This window comes from Panthera tigris, chromosome A1 (genome assembly GCF_018350195.1).
Source record: "Panthera tigris isolate Pti1 chromosome A1, P.tigris_Pti1_mat1.1, whole genome shotgun sequence".
In the NCBI taxonomy this organism is placed as follows: Eukaryota; Metazoa; Chordata; class Mammalia; order Carnivora; family Felidae; genus Panthera; species Panthera tigris.
In genome coordinates this window covers 44327998-44351314 of record NC_056660.1, presented here as the reverse complement: position 1 = coordinate 44351314, position 23317 = coordinate 44327998, and the positions used below count along the sequence as shown (strand labels likewise).

The 23317-nt window shown below is 33.5% G+C and overlaps 1 protein-coding gene across 2 annotated transcripts in view; it reads left to right on the top strand.

Moving 5' to 3' along the window:
• Positions 1-23317, top strand: part of KLHL1 (kelch like family member 1) — a 355150-nt gene that overhangs the window by 135892 nt on the left and 195941 nt on the right. For both annotated transcript variants that reach the window (XM_042957768.1, XM_042957762.1), the window contains one exon: positions 21654-21850. In XM_042957768.1, the coding sequence (XP_042813702.1) occupies positions 21654-21850 (197 nt within the window). The remainder of the gene's footprint in view (positions 1-21653; positions 21851-23317) is intronic.

Sequence of the window (23317 nt, the reverse complement as noted above, 5' to 3'; positions counted from 1 at the left end):
ATGTTTACCACATTCAGATAAGTTTGCCAATTAGCAAACAGTTGATGAATGTTTCAAAGGTGCAAGTATCAGCTGTATCTCTGGAGAATAAACCAATGAATCAGCCATGCCTTTGTCTTACAGAAGCTCACAGTCCAAGTGGAGAAGTTAAATGAGGGAATGAATACGGTATAAGGTGATACATTAAAAGAGAGTTGAAGACATAAAACCTGCCTCTCCAGGCATTATCAGGGCTCATATTCATTTAAAACATTTTAATAATTTCCAAGATTAGTGTGGTAAGGGGAGACATTATAATAAAATCTTGGTATAGAAGCAAAGGCAGATAGAATGAATTGATGTAATATTTTTTTTTTTTTTTTTTTAGAAATGGCAGGTGGTTCATTTTGCCTGAACTCTCAATCCTGGTATTTAATAAGACAAAAAAAGGTAGGCTAGTACCTGATTATCAAATCAGAGGACCCCAGTGTAAGGAGCTGTGTTTTTGTAGTATTTTGGGTTACAGGGAAAGTAAGATGACTTGGTGAAGATCGGCCACTAGAACAAAAAGTCTATAAAACTATTGGGAATCTGTGTTCCTGGAGGATTTGGCTTCTCATCCAGAGGAGTTTGCTAATATAACAATCAGTAAATGAAGCCTTTTTGAAAAAGAAAAATGCTTCTGCTCTGGGTGCTGTATCTCAAAGTAGCAATGTGATGGACAGATATGGACATTTCCCAGCCTCAGTTATTTTTAAATTCTATTATGTCAAAGTAAATATTACACTGGGAAAAGTTAAAGGAGTCAACAAGGCTGTTGCAATAGGGAAGAGAGGCAGAATTCAGTATTTAAGGGGAAGGAGAGAACATTTTTAAATGCTAGAATGAGAGAGAACACAGGCCATCTGCGGTTGCAGATGTAAAAGTAAACTTTTCCTTTGTGATATGATGTAATTTTAAAACTTAGAGCAAGGCACTCACTCAAAGTACACTTCTACTCTCCCACAAAGAACTGAGAAATAAGGATGCTATCATCCTTGAAGTTGGCATTTCAAACAGAATGCTTCCGGATCCTTGAGAGCAAGATTCCTGGATTGTAAAACTGGCAAAAAGGCTTTTCAAATTATTAACATCTCAAAGGGATAGAGAAAGAATTTATAATTGCAAGTTTTCTGGAGTAAATTCTCTAAGGAAAGGGAGACCAAAGGCCTAAAGTTTAGAAAGGAGCCTGTTTATATCCTCGTCAAGCTGAAGGGCCATTAAGACCATCTTAATTGTTTTCAATCTGCTTATAGCCTGAAATAGTAGCAGAAAGGATCTTTGGCCTCTCAGCCAAGAGATGGCAAACATAACCACATTAGGGTTTCCTTGAAAGAGAAGAATCATGAAGCTTCCATTTTAGGGATCTTTCTAGCAACAGAAAAGCATAAATCCAATCCTTACAGCGTCTATGGCCTGGCAACCTTGCATTTCTCTTGTTCAAAACTAGGTCAAAAGACACTCATCATCATGCAGCACAAAGTTGGAAGGTGTTTCAAAGCTCCCTGCTGAATGTAATGACCCAGATTTTGCTCTGCTTTATAGAGGACAGACAGGATACAAAGTGGCCTTTCACGTGCCACTGTCACTTTGGTTTTTTCTCCAACATCCATGCTCACTGGTAGTTCATAAATTTCTAATTGTTAGTTTATAGAAATGTTAGATGAGCAAATGATTTACAAGCTGATATTGGGAGAATTTTAGGCATAACATAAAATACTTTGTCTTTTGTTATATCAATCTATCTACCTATCTATCTATAATAGATATATAACAAAATATAATAATAGAAGAGATCAAGTGAGCAAATGACAGGAAGGGAATAATAGAAGGTACCTGTCTATGTGTCCACTTACGTAGTGTGCTAGCTGGTCTCTGAGAGTTTTCTTGATAGGAGGATAAAAATAAATGCCTCATCGAAGAGGGAAAAAATGAGTAAGCAGTAAAGATATCGGGCAGCTATTTGGTAATGTTTTCTTAACTTGAGGTTTGAGAGGCTTTGGAGAAATTAAGGAGGATCCACTATGTCAAGAACTGATAGCTAACTATCAGCTGTAGAAATAAGGTATTCAATACAGGTACATAAGATCGCTTTAAAATGATTTAAACAGATAAAAATTTCCATGAGATCTGGAAATTCTGTAAGGTTTGAAAGAACCCTATGTGCTTAATTTATTTCATTAGCTTAGATATTAAGGAAAAGAATGAAAGGATGACTTGGCTTGAAATAGACTTTTGACTAAGATAAACTTCAATGATTATAGGGTTTAATAATCTTTGATTCAAAGAATGAGAAATTATCCCTTAAGGAATTTCAGGTAGTAAAATTTGTACATAGTAAGACGTGGGAGACACCCTCCCTGTCTACCCCTCTTTTCTCCTACTGTAACAAATTAGAATAAGAAGAAATGAGACCAGGGGCATGGTAGAGATTCAGTAAGAACTAAGGCAGTATTTACAGTTTTGTGTTTTTTTTTCTGGTTACTAGGGACAATGACTTGGGTACCCAGGGTGACTGCAGTGATGGTAATAAATAGCTCAAAGGGAGTATGGATATTTTTAAAGGAACAATATATAATAATAAAAAGGTTAATACTAACAATATGTAAGATAGGATAAAGAAAATCAATAAGGTCTTTGTGTTTACAAAATTGTACATGTTTAGAAGTCTGAAGGATTAAGATACAGTGATAAAAACAATGTCTATTACAGTATCAAAATAAGCTTTACTTAATAGGCACCATTAGGTCAATTTTTTTTCACACATTTTCATAGCTCAAGAATAAAAAGGAAATGAAAATTTACACTGGTGTTAGAAATAATTGTATATATAATATGTGGTTCATATCAATTTCCAAAATTCTTAATTGGGTGTTTAAAGTGTTTCAAAATTTCTTCTTTTTAAAACTTTTCATTGGATTTTCTTTATGGCTTTAAGCAAGAAATCTGAGTACGATCTTAGCTCTTCAGAGAACAAAGGCCCATTTAAGCAACAGTGTATATTATAAAATGGTGCCCTTTAACAATTCTGCCTTACATTTAAAGTTTGAATTCTTAGTTGCAATCCAAAGGACATATAATTATAAGATTGCATATCAGGTTTTTAAAATCAAACTAAAATTCAGCTAATAAAATGTAAGCACAATGCATGAATCAGGTCACACTAGGGTCCAGAAGACAAAATATAAATGTAGACTGGATGCAAAAGCAAAAGTGAACTACTGGGACCTCATCAAGCTGGAATGCATTATGCCAAGTGAAATAAGTCAGAGAAAGGCAAATACCATATGATTTCACTCATATGTGCTACTTAAGAAACAAAAATGATGAACATAGAGGGACAAAAAAAATAGAGAGAGGGAAACAAACCATAAGACACTCAAGTATAGAGTTTGAGTTTAGGGTTTAAAATAACCTTTGTTGTCTTCGTTTCGTCTAAACATACTTTTGATATACACAGTCTAATATTTCTTCATTAGAGACGGGTATAAAGCAAATTTTGAAGACCATTATATTGATTGTGTATATAAATAAAAATATATATAGATATGTGTACACACACATATTTCAGTTCTAGCCAAAAATTGATGATCACATTGTGAAAATGAAAGAGGAAATGTAATATATTTGAAAAGAATGCTCTGGAGTTCACTGTGTTTTAAAGTTGCTTTCAGGTTGATAGAAATTTCCTTCTGGTTTATCTTTTACATAGTCCCTACTATCTGGACATACTTGAAAATATACTGTGTTCATTGATGCGTAAGGAAATAGAGTTCTAACAAATGTGAGAGATGGGATTGCAGGGTTACTAGCTAAGTGTGTCAGGTCCTGTAGAGAACTGATAAGGACACGGTTTAAATAAAGGAAGCTGTCCATCTAGCAGTGGTATTAAGAAGAGAGGTAGAAAATTAAACTGCCAAATGGCAAGCCTTTCATCATACTGAAGAGTTAACTTCCTTATAAAAAAAAAAAAAAAAAGGTTTGTGTGCCACTGAAGTTAATTAATGTCTTAGTACATGCTAACAAATGTTAAAATGACTTCTGCTTACTTCAAAACATTTGAACGAAATAAATATACACACACAGGAGCTGAGATGTTTAATGTTCTGTTTTAATATTAAAAAAGTGTACATCAATATAGTCAGCTTGGACTGAATATTCTAAACTCCCTTCAGAGTTTTTTGTTGTAATTAAAAGTAAATTATCGTTGCATTTTTATTACTGGTTTAATTCAAGTGGCATGAATTATGCAAGCACATTAGCAGAATATTAGTCTTAAAGTAAGAACTTTTACTACATGGAAAATTTCTTTCCTCAATTTAATAAATTGAACCTTTAAAGACTGGCTTTATCTATTATTATTACCAATCAATTACAATTTTGAATTAATAATTTCCATAGAGTGCTGAAATAACCTATATATCCATTAAGAAAAAAGGAAAAATTATAAAAATAAAAATAAATCAATTGTATATTGCCATCTTACTTCTCCCTTTTCATTAACCCAAGAACCCGTGTGTGTGTGTGTGTGTGTGTGTGTGTGTGTGTGTGTGTGTAACAATGAATAATATAAACTAATTTAGGGAAAATTTTTGTATTAAAATAAATAATGAAAATTATGTACACTTTCTGAATATTTCACAGTGTTCTGTTATTGTTATTACTGAACTGCATCCTGGCTTCATGCTATGGGATTTCATAGACAGATTGAAAAAGAAATTGCTTTGTGAAACTTAATATTTACTAGAGATAGAGGAAAGGTTATGTCTCTTCTGCCCTGTAACTCACATTTGCTTTCTGGGTCTCCAAGTAAGGAAAATCTCTCAGGTCTCATCTTATAATCAACTTTGCCTTCTTAAAAAAACCTTCTTGGATTTTATGTTATTGTTGCTCACAATCTTATAATTTTTTTTAGATTTTCCTTTTCATACTAGATATTGTACAGGAAAATTGTTTACATGTCCTTTGGATCTTACATTATGCTTTGGATGCTAGGAAGGCAGAAAATGAATCATATGCCACTATAGCATGCATTAAGAGTACATGCTATGTATTTTTTGTGCATTAATCTTGTATTTGACTATATTTTCTCAGGATTATTTAACCATCACTCTAATCTCAAAATATCTGTACACTTGATTCTGTTACATTTGAGTGATATCATGTAGAATTTAGCATCAGAAATATGTGGGGTTTTCTTTGGACTTCCAAGACTAATATTCAACCAGAACTCACTGAGATGTTGCAGCCCAGTGGTCATTTGAATTGTTGGGCATTTATTCTAATTGGCAGGTACTTATTTCTTATTACACAAGTATTTTTATTATATCCCTTGGGTTCCCCCATTTCATACCTAGAGAAATCAAATTACTTAGATTTATAGTCTTAATATTAGTCAACTATAGGAAAGGAAAAATAATAATTTCTAAGTAAGAGGATTGTTTTAAAGAGTAATTAAATAAAATTAAATGAGGTTAGCATAATTCTTAGCATATTGTCAGTGCTCAATTATGATTATTCATAAAAGGTATTTTTATTAGTTTCATCAAATCCTTTGTGCAATCCATTATAAAAAGTGAAGCTGGAGGGGTGTCTGGGTCGGTCAGTCGGTTAAGTGTCCAATTTTGGCTCAGGTCATGATCTCATGGCCCCTCCTTGGCTCTGCACTGACAATTCAGAGCCTGGAGCCTTCTTCGGATTCTATGTTTCTCTCTCTTTCTCTCTCTGCCCCTCCCTTCCTTGTGCTCTCTCTCAAAAACAAATAATTTTTTTTTAAATGAAGCTGAAGACAGAACTGTGGAGGGAGTAATCATTTTGTCAACATTTATTAATTTTCAATCTGATTTATTATATACTTTAGTATTATAATATGAATTGTAATTCATATGTATCATTTTATATACATTTTTAGTGCTACATTTTTTTAGGTCACATACTTGTAATTTTGCTGCCTTATATATTTTAATTATGTTTTTATCACATATTGCATTCATTATTTTAGCATATTTTATCCCATTCCACACAGTCAAATCTTACTGTCAGATATAAAAATGAAAATATCTTATTAGAGACAGATCCACATAATTACATGGATGTGAAAGCATGGTCTAGTTTTCCCAATGACATTTCAACGTGCTTTCTGCTAGATCTAAAGTTATTCAACCTTCTGACTGATAAATATGAGAGAGAGGCTCCTTATATGTACTTACGTTATTGCCACCTTCCATTTTCCAAGTATGAACTGCCATCAAACAAAATTTTTTCTTACAGTTAATTTCATTTTATACAAAATCAGGAATAACCTGAGGAAAGTTTACTGATGCTACAAACGGAGAACCATTTATGATTGATAATAGCACCATTTAAAATATCATCCTCAAGCTTGGACATTCACAATTTCATAACTGCAAATTTAAGTCTAATTTTGTTTTTTTTTATTTTTATGTAAATAAGAAGAATTATAGGAACCACTACCTGTTTAACATTTAACATTTGCAGGATGTTTTACACACATCTCTGTCCTTCTCATAACATTCAGTTTTGTCGTGCAGTTGGGAAAATATAGCACGAACTTCACATATGTTTCTCAACGATACACATCTTTTCAAATATTACTTTAGTTGTGTTTTGACTATTTCTCAATGCTCTGCATTTAAAATTTGATAGAGTTGATTCTTTGCGCAGATACTATTGTGGTGTAAAAAAAAACAACTGAAAACAATAAACAAACAAAAACAAGCAAATAAAACAACTCCAGTCACTGTCTCCTTCTGAAGTCTTCCAGAAATTACCATTTTGTCTGGTTTACCACTTTCATTCAGGAGAGATTTTTCCTTCATGTTGGAGACAGGAAATTTTATGATGAAAATTCTAAGCACTTTAATTTTAAATGCTTTGTCTACCTCAGATAACGGGTGGTGTTACCCCACAGGGGAAACATTTCAGCCAGAAGTGGATGGTATGCTCGTCATAATAAAGGAATACCTTGATTCCTGACTCCTTTAGACTGCACTTGAGCTTCATTAGGCACATCATAGCACATACATTCCTCCACCAGAGAAAATATTCCACTAAATGGCATTCATGCAAGTCTGATATCTATTTCCCACCCCATCTTTCTTCTTCTCTGAAGAAATATTTAGGGGAGTGGGGGGGAAGCATTGAGGGGGGAGCATAGTGCAGAATAAAATATCAATAAAGAAAATATGGACTAGTAATGGCAGAATTCTCTTGTGAGAATTATAAAAATTACTTTGTTTAACATACGACATTTTCATTTCTGATACATCCGTGTCTGCAAAAAGTAAACAATACTTAGAAATATATGTCATTAATAATTTTTATGTGTTTTCTTGGATTACATGCTGTAATTTCTGATAAAGGGGAAATTTTACTATAATAGGACATTTAACCATTTTTTGACAAATTATTATTTTATTTATCAAGTTAAGTTACAGAAAATATATTCAGGACCTCAAGTAAAAACCTCATTTTTGTATGCATTTAATTTGAATTTGCCATGTCACAAAATGGCTTAAAATGACTTCAAAGTAAAATACATAAGAGAGAGAAATAAGGTATCAATAATGTATAGGGTAGTGTTTTGACATGTATTGGAGAGTTAACTGTACATTCATATGATAACATATCGTTTGTTACTATTGTAACTATAGTTACATAGTTACTTTGTAACTATTTTGAGGCTAAGAAATATTGATTATGATTATGGATTGTTATATGTGAAAATTTCAAGAAAAATATGAATACTTACAGTCAGAAAATGAAAGTCGTAAAGCTCTGAAATGATCTATAATGATAGCATTAAAGGACTAAAATAACATATTAAGCGTATTTTGAGAGCCAAGATAGTGTTCCAAAGAAAGTTATCTGTTAACAAATAAACAAACAAACAAACAAAAAAAAACATCTGGCAACTCAGAAGCCATGGAGTACAGAGGCAGTGGGCGTATGGCTGCCTTCACGGGTAGAACTCTCAATCTGGGGAGATTGCCAGGTAATAAAATGTCAAAACTGCAGCCTTTTTTATTTCCACATCACAACCATCCAACTTAGTGCATAAAATCTTTCAGCATCCCAAGATGGAGCAACTTTGTAGATAACTTCAATCGAGCCTAGTTCTATGAGCACGTACTTCTATGCAATGTTGCTGTAAAATCTGTCCAGTGACAAGTTATATTTTCTTATAGTTATCCCTTTCAATCTCCCGTCTATTTTTCTGACTGAAGTAGAACAATAAAGGAAGAACAAATATAAAAAGTCATTTACAGAAGGCACAATACTATAATTTTAGTCTTAATATCATGCCTAAGTATCTATGATGTGTAAGGCATTGAAATTCAAGTAAAAAAGACCTGAAAAGAGCATCCAAATTCAAATCCACACCACCTTTGGTATGAAGTGCACCATAAGAGTCTTAAGTTTCTGTTGTATTCATAGAAATTATACACCAGTTTGTTTTAACTTCTCAGTCACCAAGGCAAAGAAAGGAGCATAATCAGTTATAATCTAAAATAAAAACAAATATTTTACTCAATATAAACACAGGTTTCTAATATTGAAGTCTGAGAAGCATATCCTTGGATATCTGAATATTCGTAAAACACTATATGATGTACTTCAGACATCTTCACTGATTTGCTAAAAGTGGATATAATAATGAATTATGGAGCTATTTCTTCTGTTGGCTGATTCAAGTTCAAATGATGTTGCTCAGACACGCAAATTACGAATAATTTCATGTATCAAACAATAAAATATTAAAACTCAGGAATCAAACTCAGTTGGATTATGGGTACATTTAATTTAAAGAGATTGGTATTACTGATGCTGAACTCAAAATTATATGTTCCACCTGAAGGTACCCTCAAGTATTTAATTTTAGAAGAGCCAAATGAGTATATTTGGGGTATGTTTGATACACCAGTAGACAAATTATGTTACTTCCAGTACAAGTTTAGATAACTTGTATAACTATGAGTTGATCCTTTTTATTTTTCATTTTTCTCACAACCAAAATTTCCTTAAGTATCGAGTGACAGCCTCAGTTGGATTAAATCCTACAGCAAGTACTAGAAGTAGAAAAAAAAATCTATGTAGTGGATTAAAGACAGAGTTATAAGCTATGATATACTAAAAATTAAGGAGTATATTCTCTGGTTAAAATCAAGTAAGCTAAACACCTGTGTATGAATGTGGGTCAAAGGTATGTTCAGAAAAAGTGAAGATATTTCTCAGTAAATAATTCCTTGTTCTTTCCAAATCATAGATATTTGAGAATATTGGATTTAAAACAACTTAGGTAAATGAGAACTACTGAATTTTTTTAGTTCCGATACCCATTGGACTATATTATTTATTACTTTTTTTTTAATGTTTATTTTTGAGAGAGACAGAGCATGAGCAGGGGAGGGGCAGAAAGAGAGGGAGACACAGAATCCGAAGCAGGCTCCAGGCTCTGAGCTGTCAGCACAGAGCTGGATGCAGGGCTCTAACTCCTGAACTGTGAGATCATGACCTGAGCCAAAGTTGGATGTTTAACTGACCGAACCACCCAGGCACCCCTGGACTTTTTAAAGTAAAAGATGTGTAGTTAGAATTAGAAAAAAATGATGGCCTTTATTATTAAAACTACCCTTTCATGGGTTCTTGCGTAGAGATTTCCCTGACTTCTCAAACAGTGAGCACTTAAACTCTGAGATATATTTACTAGTTAAAAAACATAAAGTGTGCTTTTCTTATGACTAGAATACAGGAAAGACGTTGTTTATTGATTAATAAGCTCTAAGATTATAGAATATTCTAGGCATAGCTTGTCATTCTGTTTTATAAAACTGGTTTGCTATAAGTTTTTAGAGAAAAACCAAGATTTTCTTCCAGACGAAAGGTGAGAGGGAGACCAGGGAGCCAGTAATTGGAGCATATTAGAATAAGGAATAAATAATTTGATGGTAGCAGAAGTCTAAAGTGCAGTAAAAATCAATTGCTTTTGGTAGCTGTTAAAAAGATATGTAAGCCTATTAAAAATAATAAAATGATACAAACCAACATTCTCTTAACTCTCCTGCTTTTTTTTGGAAACACTCAAAAAATCTTAGGAATTTGATGATATATATTATTAAGTAAGTAAATAAATAACCAAGAATATACAAACCTCTCATGTAGAATTCCACATCATTTATGTAATTAATATGCCATCAAGGAAATAGAGCACAACTCCCCATTCTTTAAGTGTGACCATTCATAAGGACCTCCTTCCAGAAAGCACAATAGAGAAAAGGAGATCCAAGAGTAATTTTATAGTGGAGAAACCTGACAAACACTACTTCTGTTGTTGGGTCACCCAATTGGATGGAGACCAGCAGTTCGGGGGGTGAAAAAAATCACCTAAGCAGAATAAAGGAGATAGAAGCACACTGCAAGGGAGCAGGGGGCAGGACAGCAAAGGAGAGACTGTCTGCCAGGAGGCAGTGGTGACAGGCTGTAGAAAAGTGAGGAAGGTGAGGAGGTATGGAGACATGGATTTTTCCTTTTTTGGTACGTATGTCCAGGTATCAGTAACCCATTGGTCAACGAAGGCTTATGGATATTTTGAGGTAGGTTGTCTGATGGGCCTCTTTGTATTCAGCCCTGGGGGTCACTGTGGGCCCTTTTACTGTATTCAGGTTTCCATTGCTCCAGTTGGTTGCCCAAAAGTGGCCACTACGCCTACTAAGTGATCAAAATTAACATCAATAGTGAGAAGTCATGTTGATAGTATGTACCCTTGATATCATGTGGTGAGACCAAATCCATATCCCAGTGTAATCATAATTAAATGAATCCCAGTTGAGGCACATTCTACAAAAAGCTTAACCAGAAGTCTTCAAAACAGTTATCGAAAACAAGGAAAGTCTGAGAAACTATCACAGCCAAGAGGAGCCTAAGGAGACATAACACTAAATGAAATATGGTATCATGCATGAGATCCTGAAACAGAGAAAGGGCTATTAAATAGGTAAAAAATAAATAAATAAAAATAAATAAGAGTAAATTATGGACTAAATAATAATATAGCAGTATTGGTTCATTAATTTAACATAGGTATCATACTAATGTAAAATGTTAACAACGTAAAACAGGTAGGTATTTAATATGAGAAATCTGTACTTTTTTGTAAGTTTCCTATAAATTGAAAGTATTTTAAGAAAAATGTTTATTTTTTAAGAATTTCTATGAATTAATTAAATATTAATTTTTAATTTTGTTTCAGTTCTAGTGTGGTAATGATATTACTTCTCTTTCTACTGAAGATAGAGATGATAGATAGATATAGATGGATAGATAAATTGATTTGATAGACTTAATTTACTTTATGGACTTTATAGGCAATTTTTGTATCTATCTGGTAAAATGAATTCTTTTTTAATGTAACTGATTTTATAGGTCAAATATGGTTATACAGCACAGTTGGTAATAGGATAACACTTGTCCATTAAAAATACAGCATCACAAATTTCCATTCTTCTATAATCTTCACTTTTTCCTCCCCATTTTATTTTACATATTTTCATTCCAATACAGTGTAAATTTAAATATAAATTCTTGTAGAAAACCAGCGTAAGTCCACTGATATATATTTGGAATTCTCAGTCACTTTAACATTTACTTAAGGTGAGGCTATAGATATATGTAGTAAACATTTGGAAGTATTCTATTCAAAAGGCATTCCATTCTTATTCCCCAAGTTGGCTCAAGGGAGAGTGGCTCTAATTCTATCAATCTAGTTCATATAGGGTCAAAATCAATTATTGGGGTTTTACCATATTGCTAACTATTGAGGTAAGCATGGTCATGGGATACAATTTTTATTAAGGCAACCTGGAGAAAGACTTCTGGGGAACTTTTAGTAAAGATTTCTTCACTGATTGAAGAGAAACATGCACGAAGGAATAGTTTCTCTTCTGATGGGTGTTTTTCTGTCCAATCTGAAGCTTGAAACTATGGCAGCTATGAGGGAAACAACAACATACTTGAGAAGATGGTCATCTTCTGATGATGTGTTGAGCCTTTCAGTTAATCATTTCTGGAGACAACCTTCCTATCCCTTTGTCAAAAGAGATTATAACTATTTCCTTATTAAGAAAATTTCTCAGGGCTTTCTCTTATTACAGTGATAGGCTCCTTAGGTACCCAAAGTTTCATTTAAGTATCAGATATTTTTAAACTGATTTTCTATGGCACCTAAAGTAAAAACATGTATACTTTCCCATTTGGTATATATCTATATATTTTCTATGAAGAAAAATATCATGCATGAGGTAGCTCAATTTGTGTGCATTCAAGCTCAACACTCACTAATATTCCATTTGTGCCTTCTGGCTTTTACAAATGGTCTTTTCATTGGATATATTCCAAGTGGAAAAAATAGAATATTTTAGCTCTTTGAAACACACAATGCTTATATCCTCCAAATTTGCATCCAAAGTTACCATAAGTAACCTGAAAAAATTAATCTATAGTCAACCTGTGAAAATTCAAGTTTTTCCTCTCCCCCACCTCTGCCTTTATTTTTCTAGGAAAGGAAGGAGAAATACCTGCTAAAATTTTATCTAAATTATTATGAAGTATAATGCTAGACTCAATATTTGAATTTGAACTATTTGGTCTTACAAACAAATATCTTACATATCCTATAGCTCATTACACTGACATAATATCTCTGAATCACTTTTCAAGTATCGATCTGGCAAGGTAAAGATACTAACATGCACACACACACCCATACACATACACCATTTTATATGCTAGGCTTACATTTATGAGATTATTTTAACAATATGTTGATAAAGTATTTTAAATGATAATTGCATATGTGAAGCTGCCATGACTATAATGTTATCTATATTATAAACTTCAAGAAAAAAAATAACACATAACCCTCAATTTCTCTAAATTACAGTATACTATCTTTGTAATTTTGTTAGCAAAGTTTGAATTAAAGCCCTCAGAATACATAGGTACTAAACATCTTTGTTGGCATTTTATTATTCTTTTTAAAAGCTTTAGTGATGAATAATTGACATACAGGAAACTGCATACACACACACACACACACACACACACACACACACACACACACACACACATATATATATATATATATATATATGATGTACAATTTGATGTTTTGATCTCTGTATATACCCACAGAACCATTACCACAGACAGGGTAATGAATATATCCATCACATGCTTTCTGATTCATCTTGTTGCCCCTCCTCACCCCATCCTATACTGATGATCTGATTTATGTCACAATAGTTTGGATGTTTATGAATTTTAATTAAGTTGAGTCACAGGGCTTATTTTTTGTCTGATTTCTTTCACTCAGCATAATTACTCTGCACTAAGCCTACTTAACTATGATGTTGCATATATCTATAGTTCTTTCCTTTTTATGAGTAGTATTCCATTGTATAGTGTAGATCTACAATAGTCTCCCCTTGTTTGCAGTTTTGTTTTCAACAGTTTCAGTTACCCAAACAGATGATCCTCCTCCTGACTTGTTGTCAGAGGTCTGTAGGCTTAATACTAAGCTATTAAGTCACAATGCCTACGTCATTCACCTCCTTCATCTCATCACGGAAGCATTTTATCATCTTCCATCATCATGAAAAGAAAAGAAGGGTGAGTACAGCCCAATAAATTATTTTAAGAGAGAGAGGGACCACATTCATATATCCTTTATTATAGTATACAATTATAACTGTTCTATTATATATTAGTTATTGTTTTAACTGTGCCTAATTTACACACTAAATTTTATTAGAGCTATGTATGTATAAAGACAAACAGGAAATACTGTTTAAGGTTAAGTACTATCCATGGTTTCAGGCATCCCCTGGAGGTCTTGGAGCACATCCCCCACAGATAAAGCAAAGTACTGTAATACAGTCTGTTCATCTGCTCCCACTTGTTAATGAACATTTCAGTTGTTTCCAGTGTTTGGTTATTACAAAAGAAATCTACTATAAATGTTCATGTACAAGGCTCTATATCAACATAACTATTTTATTTTTCTTGGGTTAATACTTCGGAGTAAAACGACTGAGTCATTTGAGAGGTGAAATTGTCAAACTGTTTTCCAAAATAGATACACCATTTCACACTGCCACCAGTACTGCTAACGCATGCAAGGTGGTATTTCATTGGGCTTTTAGCTTCCATTCTCCTGAACATTAATAATGTTGAGCATTTTTTATCCATGTATCTTCTTTTATGAAACATCTGTTTAGATCGTTTTGCCTATTAATTTTTTTCTTATTATAAAGTTTGAGAGTTATTTATGTATTCTGGATACAAGTACTTTATCAGATGTAAGATTTTGCAAACATTTTTTCCCAGTCTGTGGTTCATCTTTTTGTTCCTTTAATATTGTCTCTTGCAGTGATTTTTATGAAGTCGATTTAACAATTTTTTTCTCATGGATTATGCTTTGGATATTTTATCTAAGAAACCTTTAACTTAAGGTTACACAAATTTTCTATCTTATAGAAGATTTAGAGTTTTAGTTTTTTACATTTAGGACTATGAGCAATTTTGAGTAATTTATTTTTCATTAGCCTATAGCATGTTTAATTTTGTGTTTTCTAAGTTAGCATTTCATGCATAACAGTTGCTTGACCCCAAAATTTCCCCTCAAATACAATGTACTAAAACAACAACCGTTTATTTAGTTTATGAGTTTGCGGCTTGTCAATTTGGCTGGACTTGGTTGAGAAGTTTTTCTAGTGTTTTGGAACAAAGCTTAATCCTGTATTGGCGCTCAGTTGACTGTCAGCAGCATAACCACCTAACAGAGGACATCAGATTGATGAAACAGGCTTGCTCAGACTTAATGACATGATGGTGGAAAGGTCTCAAATGCAACAAAGGAAATGCCTTTCAAAGCCTTGCTTGCCTTATGTTTTACACTTTTCCTTTGTCCATGGTATTTCCCATGGCCAACCTCAGAGCTAGTATAGAAGAGTATTACCAAAGGGCAAAGATATAAAGAAAGGAATGACTTATGGACATATTTGCATTTTATCTTACCTGCTCTATCTTATCAGAAAGTCCTCTGCATACTCACTGCCCATAATTTGAACAAAAATGTGTTCCTCTAGGAGGGCATCTAAGTCTGTATTCCAAAACTTGACTCAGGTTCTGACCAACAAGGATGCCAATCTTAGATCATGCTTAACCTCTGCAAATAGTAGTCATGTGTAATGCTAAATGTAATGCTAAATGCTGAAGTTTCTTCACTGAATTAACATTTTGAGTACATTTTATAAATTGTATGGGTTATAATGAAAATACAAGTTTTGCATATGGATATCTGACTGTATCAGCACTATTTGTTCAAAGACTATACTTTTTAAATTAAATTGTCTTATGGCTTTGCAAAAACTAGTTATTTTTTATGAGTGGTTCTAATTCTGGATTCTATTCTTTTCCATTGTTCTGTATATATTTAGACAAGTACCAATCAGTTTTGATTACTGTAGCTTTGTAAGAAGTCTTAAAATCTGGTAGCATTATTTCTCCTACTTTGTTCTTTTTCAAAATTATTTTGGTTATTCCAGGCCATTGCATTTGCATATGAATTTTTAGAATAAGTTCTCTCATTTCTACAAAAAGTTTGCTGAGATTTTGAATATGGTTATAATAAACATATAGTTTAATTTGGGGTGAATTGAAATGTTAACATTGTTCTGTTTTCCAGACAAAAGTCACAGTGTATCTTCAACTTCATCTACACCCAACAAGCCTAATCCTCTTCAATGAGTTGTGACAAAGCATGTGAATTGTTTCCAACCAGAGAGATTTATGAGAGAATCAGTCTTCTGGGTTTTTTGGGGGGACTGATCACATAGGCAGCCTCTGCTTGACATGCACCAAAATTCAAGATTCTCAGAAGGAAAGCAAGTGTTTAGCATAAACCGTATTGTTTATACAGACAGTTTAGGTACAGAGAGCAATTTGTATTAGTTAATGGTAGGAACCCCTTTGAAATGTACATTTTCAGACACCAGTCAAGGTCAAATCTTAACAAGCAGGCCTTTTCAAAAATAGTAGGTCAGGTCTATTGTGTGAATTTTCTCCTCATAAGTGCTGTTGAAAACAATTAGATAAAATTAAAGGAAGTCATTCTCCAAATATACTGAAGTCATAATAAATGGAATCTATAAAAGCCATGCTACTTTCATTTATCTCTTTTATCTGATTTTCATAGGATCCATCCTAGGAAGCATATATCCATATCTTGGCAATCTTAATGAAACATTTTAGGTAAAATTCCTCTACAGTTCTTAAATCATAATGATGTTTTAAAGATATATATGTTATAAAAAGCTGTTATGCATATGACCAATTATAAATAATAATATATTTTAATGTATTCATGTTATCTCCTCTATATTTCATATTTTTATTTTAACAAGTAAAGGTACACATTTCATAAATCATTCAAAATCTATAAAGTACAGGTGTCTATGACCTGTAGAATACTTTATTCTTGTGCTTACTACAATATTCACAAACCTTAAAATATATATCAATAACTACACTGACATGATTATCTTAAAATAATTTGAGCTTGTCTGATCCTTCAACTTCAGATGAATATTTTGTTTGACATTATTATTGAATGATATTGTGAAATATAAACACCTCGAAGAACTGTATTGACAAATGTCTCCTCTGCCAAATTGACCTATGATACTCAATGTTCTACTAGTTGATAATATCCAAATAATAGGAACCTTGTAAATTTGTTAAAATCTTGTAAGTTTAAAAATAACTATTTCTAAATTTTGTTATTGATAATGTCCCTATTTCATAATTAAAATTAAACTTTAGGTAGCTAATTCAATTGGAAATTAATATATAATAAAAAGTATTTTTATTTTTCTCCCATACCTTGTTCCTTTCAATTTATTGTTTCCAGTTTATGTGCTTTTTTTTTCTTTCCTCATCAAATCCCTTGCAACATTTGGAAGCATGCTCTAGATTCCTGTTCTGTCTTATTCTTTCCATGACACTCGTAAATAAAACATAAAACTCTTTAACTATTAAACATGTTAAGTTATAGGGGCGCCTGGGTGGCGCAGTCGGTTAAGCGTCCGGCTTCAGCCAGGTCACGATCTCACGGTCCGTGAGTTCGAGCCCCGCGTCAGGCTCTGGGCTGATGGCTCAGAGCCTGGAGCCTGTTTCCGATTCTGTGTCTCCCTCTCTCTCTGTCCCTCCCCCGTTCATGCTCTGTCTCTCCGTTCATGCTCTGTCTCTCTCTGTCCCAAAAAATAAAATAAACGTTGAAAAAAAAAATTAAAAAAAAAAAAAAACATGTTAAGTTATAGGTGAAATGTCATGTTTGAAAGCAAAGGTATCCCTCACCCAACAGATTATTTACTAATTATAAAGGAAAAAAATTCTTTAAAATGAAGAAATCTAGCAGACATTGCCTTAAACAAGGTGCGAAACAACATCATCCATGATGAGACATACGTAATGAACCTCCCTATAAAAGGCACTGAAAAGGGTACAATATCACCTATATGATGTCCCTGCCAAAAAAAGATTTCAGCTAGGTTTAATCGTGGTGATATACTATGACTAACACAACTGGGGAAATTCTACATAACAACTAGTCTGGAATTTTCACTATTGTTATAAATGTCATGAATGACAAAATGGCTGGAAAACTAATATAAGTTAAAGGAGACTAAAAGGACATTACAAATAAATATGATGTGTAAGCCCTAATTAGATCCTGAATTTAAAACTAAAATCTATAAAGCATATTATTTGGACATTTGGGGAAATATGCATCATAGTAAATACTAGTAATATTATCAATTTCATATGTGTAAAAATTACATTGTAGTTATGTAGGAGAACACCTTTGTTCTTGGAGACACAGGCTTAAGTATTTAGGGGTGAAGTATAATGGTTGGCATAATCCAGTAATTCAGCAGCTATAGCATAAATACACATACACACACACACACACACACACACACACACACACACAAACACACGCAGAAAAATATGGCAAAATGTTAACTTATGGTGAAGCTAGGTAAAGAGTATATGGGTGTTTATTGTACTATTCTTACAAATTACTATAGGTTAAAAAAATCCAGAATAAAAAACTTTGGTTTGGAAAAAGATAAAGGCAGTCTATTTAAAAAGATCTTTCTTAATAAATATTCTGTCCTTGAAAGATGAATTTTTGAAAGTAGACAACTTTTCTAACATGCTGGATGAAAAAAAAAGGAAAAATTAAAAAAAATTTCTGTAGCATCATAAAGTTAGAAAATAAATTCTAGCTAGCAAGAATACACACTTAAATTTCAATTAGATGATAGCATATTAATAATGAAAGGTAGGGTGTCTGGGTTTCCTAGTCAGTTGAGAGTGTCACTCTTTGTTTTGGCTTAAGTCACAATCCCAGGGTCATGGGATCCAGCTGCATGCTCAGTGTGGAATCTGCTTGATATTCTCTCTCTGTCCCTCTCTCCTGCCCATGCACTCTCTCTCTCTCTCTCTCAAAAAGAAAAAGAAAATGAAAAAGAAAGAAAGAAAGAAAGAAAGAAAGAAAGAAAGAAAGAAAGAAAGAAAGAAACAAAGAAACAAAGAAAGAAACAAAGAAAGGAAGAAAGAGAAAGAAAAGAAAGAAAGAAAGAAAAAGTTCATCAATTATTTTCTTCATATAAGTTTGTGTTTGAGTTTCAAATTTCATGTAGCCTGTCTTCCAAGTGCACAAATGAATTAAAATATCTCCTTTATATAGGGACTAATAACTATCATTGAATATAAGAGGCTGCAATATAGGTCTTACTGAGGCAAAAAGTAAAAGAACCATATAAATAAAACTTGTTTGGATAATTCAAACCTCAGTCAAATTTAGAACATTCAGAAAGGAAAATAAAACATTATTTTCTCAGAAAGATATCTAAAATTCTCAAAATTTTGCTATTAAATGTAGAACACAGATACTTATTTTTGGGTAATAATAATTAAAACTAAAGGTGGTAAAGTTACATAAAGAAAGAACAGTAGAGGGGCCCCTGGGTGGCTCAGTCAGTTAAGCAGTTAAGCGGCTGACTTCAGCTCAGGTCATGATCTCACAGTTTGTGAGTTCCAGCCCCCCATTAGGCTCTGTGCTGACAGCTCAGAGCCTGGAGCCTGCTTCAAATTCTGCGTCTCCCTCTCTCTCTGACCCTCCCCCACTCACACCCTGTGTCTGTCTCTCTCTCAAAAATGAACAGACATAAAAAATAAATAAAGACAGAACAGTAGAAATAAAACGAATCCATAATCAAAGAAAAAGAATGACATTATTAAAACTTAGGATTAAAAATTAATGTTTATGAATTAATTAAAAATTCTGTGAAATGAGTGATTCCCATTTGTAGAATTTCTACAATTAAAAGTTATTTAAATTTTTAGTAAGTTAGGGTTAAGCAGGATATTAGATATACCAAATAAGTATCCATGGATTTAAAGGTAGATATAAAAATATTATAAATTTTAATACAAATAATTCTCATGGAGAGAACTTCTACAAGTAAATATGAAATATTTGTAAAGTTTTACATGTCAGGTTTAAATGAAATATTAAATATATTGGGGACATAATCAGTGAATGGAATATATAAAGAAACTACAGATAGGGAGGAGAGAATGATTTGATCAATACAAAGCCCTTGATAATAGTCTCTAAGGGAAAATTGGAGAAGCAAAGGTAAGGAGGAAAAACCACTTCAATAAAAATAGGCAATACTTTTCCAGAACTTTCATATTTAGCAAAGCCAAAAATCTCTAAGCAAAATTAATAAAAATAATTCTAAAAAAACTCACGTCCATTACCATTACTCTATATTATGCATTAACGAGACCCACCAAAGTTGATTCTCTGAAATGATTAAACAATCCACTGAAAATATAGGTTAATTTAACAAAATAAGAATGGCAGTAAAAATAAACAATCTATGGCATGAAAAATTTCCAATAATTACAGGCATACACTAATTAAAATAAAATTAAAACTGCAATTTAGAGTAGATTGGGGGCACCTGGATAGCACAGTCAATTAAGCATCTGACTCTTGATCTCAGCCCAGGTCATGATGTCATGGTTTGTGAGTTTGAGCCCCACATCAGGCTCTGTTCTGATGGTGCAGAGCCTGCTTGGGATTCTCTCTCCTCCTCTCTGGCCCTCCCCAACTTGTGCTCTCTCTCACTTTCAAAATAAATAAAATAAACTCAAAAAAATTTTAAAAATTTGGAGTAGATTAGACTGCAAGGATCAATAAAACCAATAAACCAATAAAATTATATACAGTTGAGTAGTTGAGTTTATTGAGTATTATTAGCTTAAATATTGAGTTATTATTTGAAACTAATAGTTTTTGGTATAGATTCAGGCACACAGGCTCCTTACACCATGTGCATCCTCCATCCACCAAGGTTTTATGCCATCTTTACTTTGCTGGTAGAAGAGAAAGAGACCATGGATGGAGCACAATCAAGTCATAAATACCTTGGTGTGGTAGTAACCAACATCCCTCTACTCGTAGTCCATTGACATGTATCCTGATGTTATCATGTGGCCTGGTCCTGTGTTCAGGAAAATGCGTGAAGCTATTTCTTTTTTTTTTTTAATTTTTTTTTAACGTTTATTTATCTTTGAGATAGAGAGAGAGACAGAGCACGAATGGGGGAGGGTCAGAGAGAGGGAGACACAGAATCCGAAACAGGCTGCAGGCTCTGAGCTGTCAGCACAGAGCCCGATGCGGGGCTCGAACTCACGGACCGCGAGATCATGACCTGAGCCAAAGTCCGCCGCCCAACCGACTGAGCCACCCAGGCGCCCCGCGTGAAGCTATTTCTAGTGAAGAGTAACAGTCTGTGCCACAAAAACTAAGATGTAATAAGCCATTTGTATGACTTAGAAATACTCACTCAATCCTGAGTTACACATAGACAATCTGAATAGAAGTAAACCTATTAAAGATGTGTTGAGTTGCCAAACAAAACCTAACCTCAAATAGTTAAGCCCAGAAGGCTTCACAGGAATGTTTTACAAACATTCCACAAAAAGTCCAATTCTTTAATAAATTATTCCAGTAGTTAGAAAAAAGAGGAAATACTCAAGAGCTCATTTTCTGAGGTTAAGAGAACTGACTAAACGGAAAGAAAAATTACAGAAAACTATAACCATGGGTACAGTGAGTTAAAAACAGTATTAGCAATCTACAACACAGGTATATATAAGGCATGTACATATACATGTATTCATTATCCACATATAGGTGCTTCATACTAATATACACAAGTGTATTGTCAGAAACTTCATAAATCTTTGCTCTCCTAAGCTTCTAGACATGTTTTTGTGAAACTTTCTTGTGCCTCCTTTTTTTTTTTTCCTTAATTCACAACAAAAGGAACAACCATAATTCCTGCTGAAGTGGATACAGACATTTTAGTTGACACCGCATTTGTACATACTAGAAGATTTTGAATGTCACGTGAAGTGAGACATGCAAGTTATCGTTCTAAACAGTTTCGTGATTCTGTTCACTTAACGTTTAGGTTGCTTGGAGTTAAAGGAAGACACCATTGAAAACCTTCTTGCTGCAGCGTGCCTTCTTCAGCTCCCTCAAGTAGTAGAAGTGTGCTGCCACTTCCTCATGAAGCTGTTGCACCCATCCAACTGTTTGGGGATCCGAGCCTTCGCAGATGCTCAAGGATGCATTGAATTAATGAAGGTGGCCCACAGCTACACAATGGTAAGGAAATGTACTATTTTCATAATAGAGGCATAGCTGTATTATCAGAGGTTAAAACAATTGCTATCATTGCATTGAATGACTTTTTTATGTTTCAAATGAGTTCTATAGGCTTGGGCACATTTCTATTATGGGGCACAATGTACTACATAGAATTTTATAATATCGAAGCAAAAAAAGCCTGTTCTTAATGGACTTATTTCTACATTGTGTATAAATTATAAATAAAACCATAAAGCAACTATAGGCTATTTAAGATTTTAAAATTGATTAATTTTTCTTAGTACTCCTGTCATATCTCTTTTTAAATCTACTTCCACAGCTGCCCCTTTTTTCTTCTTTTCTTTCTGATGAAGAGCTACCAGTCTGTACCACAAAAAAGAAAAAAAAGAAAAAGCAACTTTTTTTTTTGCCTTTTTCTTACAACATTTCTACTATGGAATAAGTTGTATCAACCAAAATTCAATGTTGAAGCCTACCCACGATGTGACGGTTCTGGGGGATAGGGACTTTTGGTTGTAATTAGGCTTAGATGAAGTCCTAAGAGTGGGTCCCTCATGATGAGATTAGTGCCCTTATAAGGAGAGATACCAGAGAATTTGCCTCCTCTCTCTCTCTACCTTGTGAGGGCACAGTAAGAAGGTGACCACCTATAAACCATGAAGAGAGCCCTCACCAGGAACTCAAATCAGTCTACACCTTCATCTTAGACTTCCCAACTCCTGAATATGGGAAATAAATTCCTGTTCTTTAAGCCACCCAGGCAATAGTATTGTGTTATAGCAGCCCAAGCTGCCAAATGCATTTTCATCATAGCACATTATATTTGGTATGCCTCTGCCTGTATGATTTGTCCAGGGAAAATATCATTACTTAAAGTATATATTATAAAGTATTTATTGGCATAGTACATACTGGATTTCAGAACCTCTGCAAACTTCTATAGTAAGGGAAAATATTTAGATGTATAAATGAACTGATCTATTTTTTTAAGAACTTTGACTTTCTTTACCATTTTATTTATTTTTTTTTACATTGATTTATTTCTGAGAAACAGAGTGAGACAAAGCGTGAGCAGGGGAGGGGCAGAGAGAGAAGGAGACACAGAATCTGAAGCAGGCTCCAGGCTCTGAGCAAGCAGTCAGCACAGGGCCTGATGCGGGGCTCGAACTCACAAACTGTGAGATCATGACCTGAGCTGAAGTCGGACGCTCAACCGACTGAGCCACCCAGACGCCCCTCTTTACCATTTTAATGATGGGTTTAAACTGAGTGAATATCAGTCAGTAAATCCTCATAAAGTAATTTAAGTCTATTTATATTTTTTCTCATTTTTTCTATATATATATGTATTTTAACATCTTTATAGAGATACCAAAAATCACTTGAATTGTACACTTTAAATGTGTGAAATTTGTGGTGTGAGATGTTTTTTATGTTATCTCCATTCTAGAATAGAATAATCAG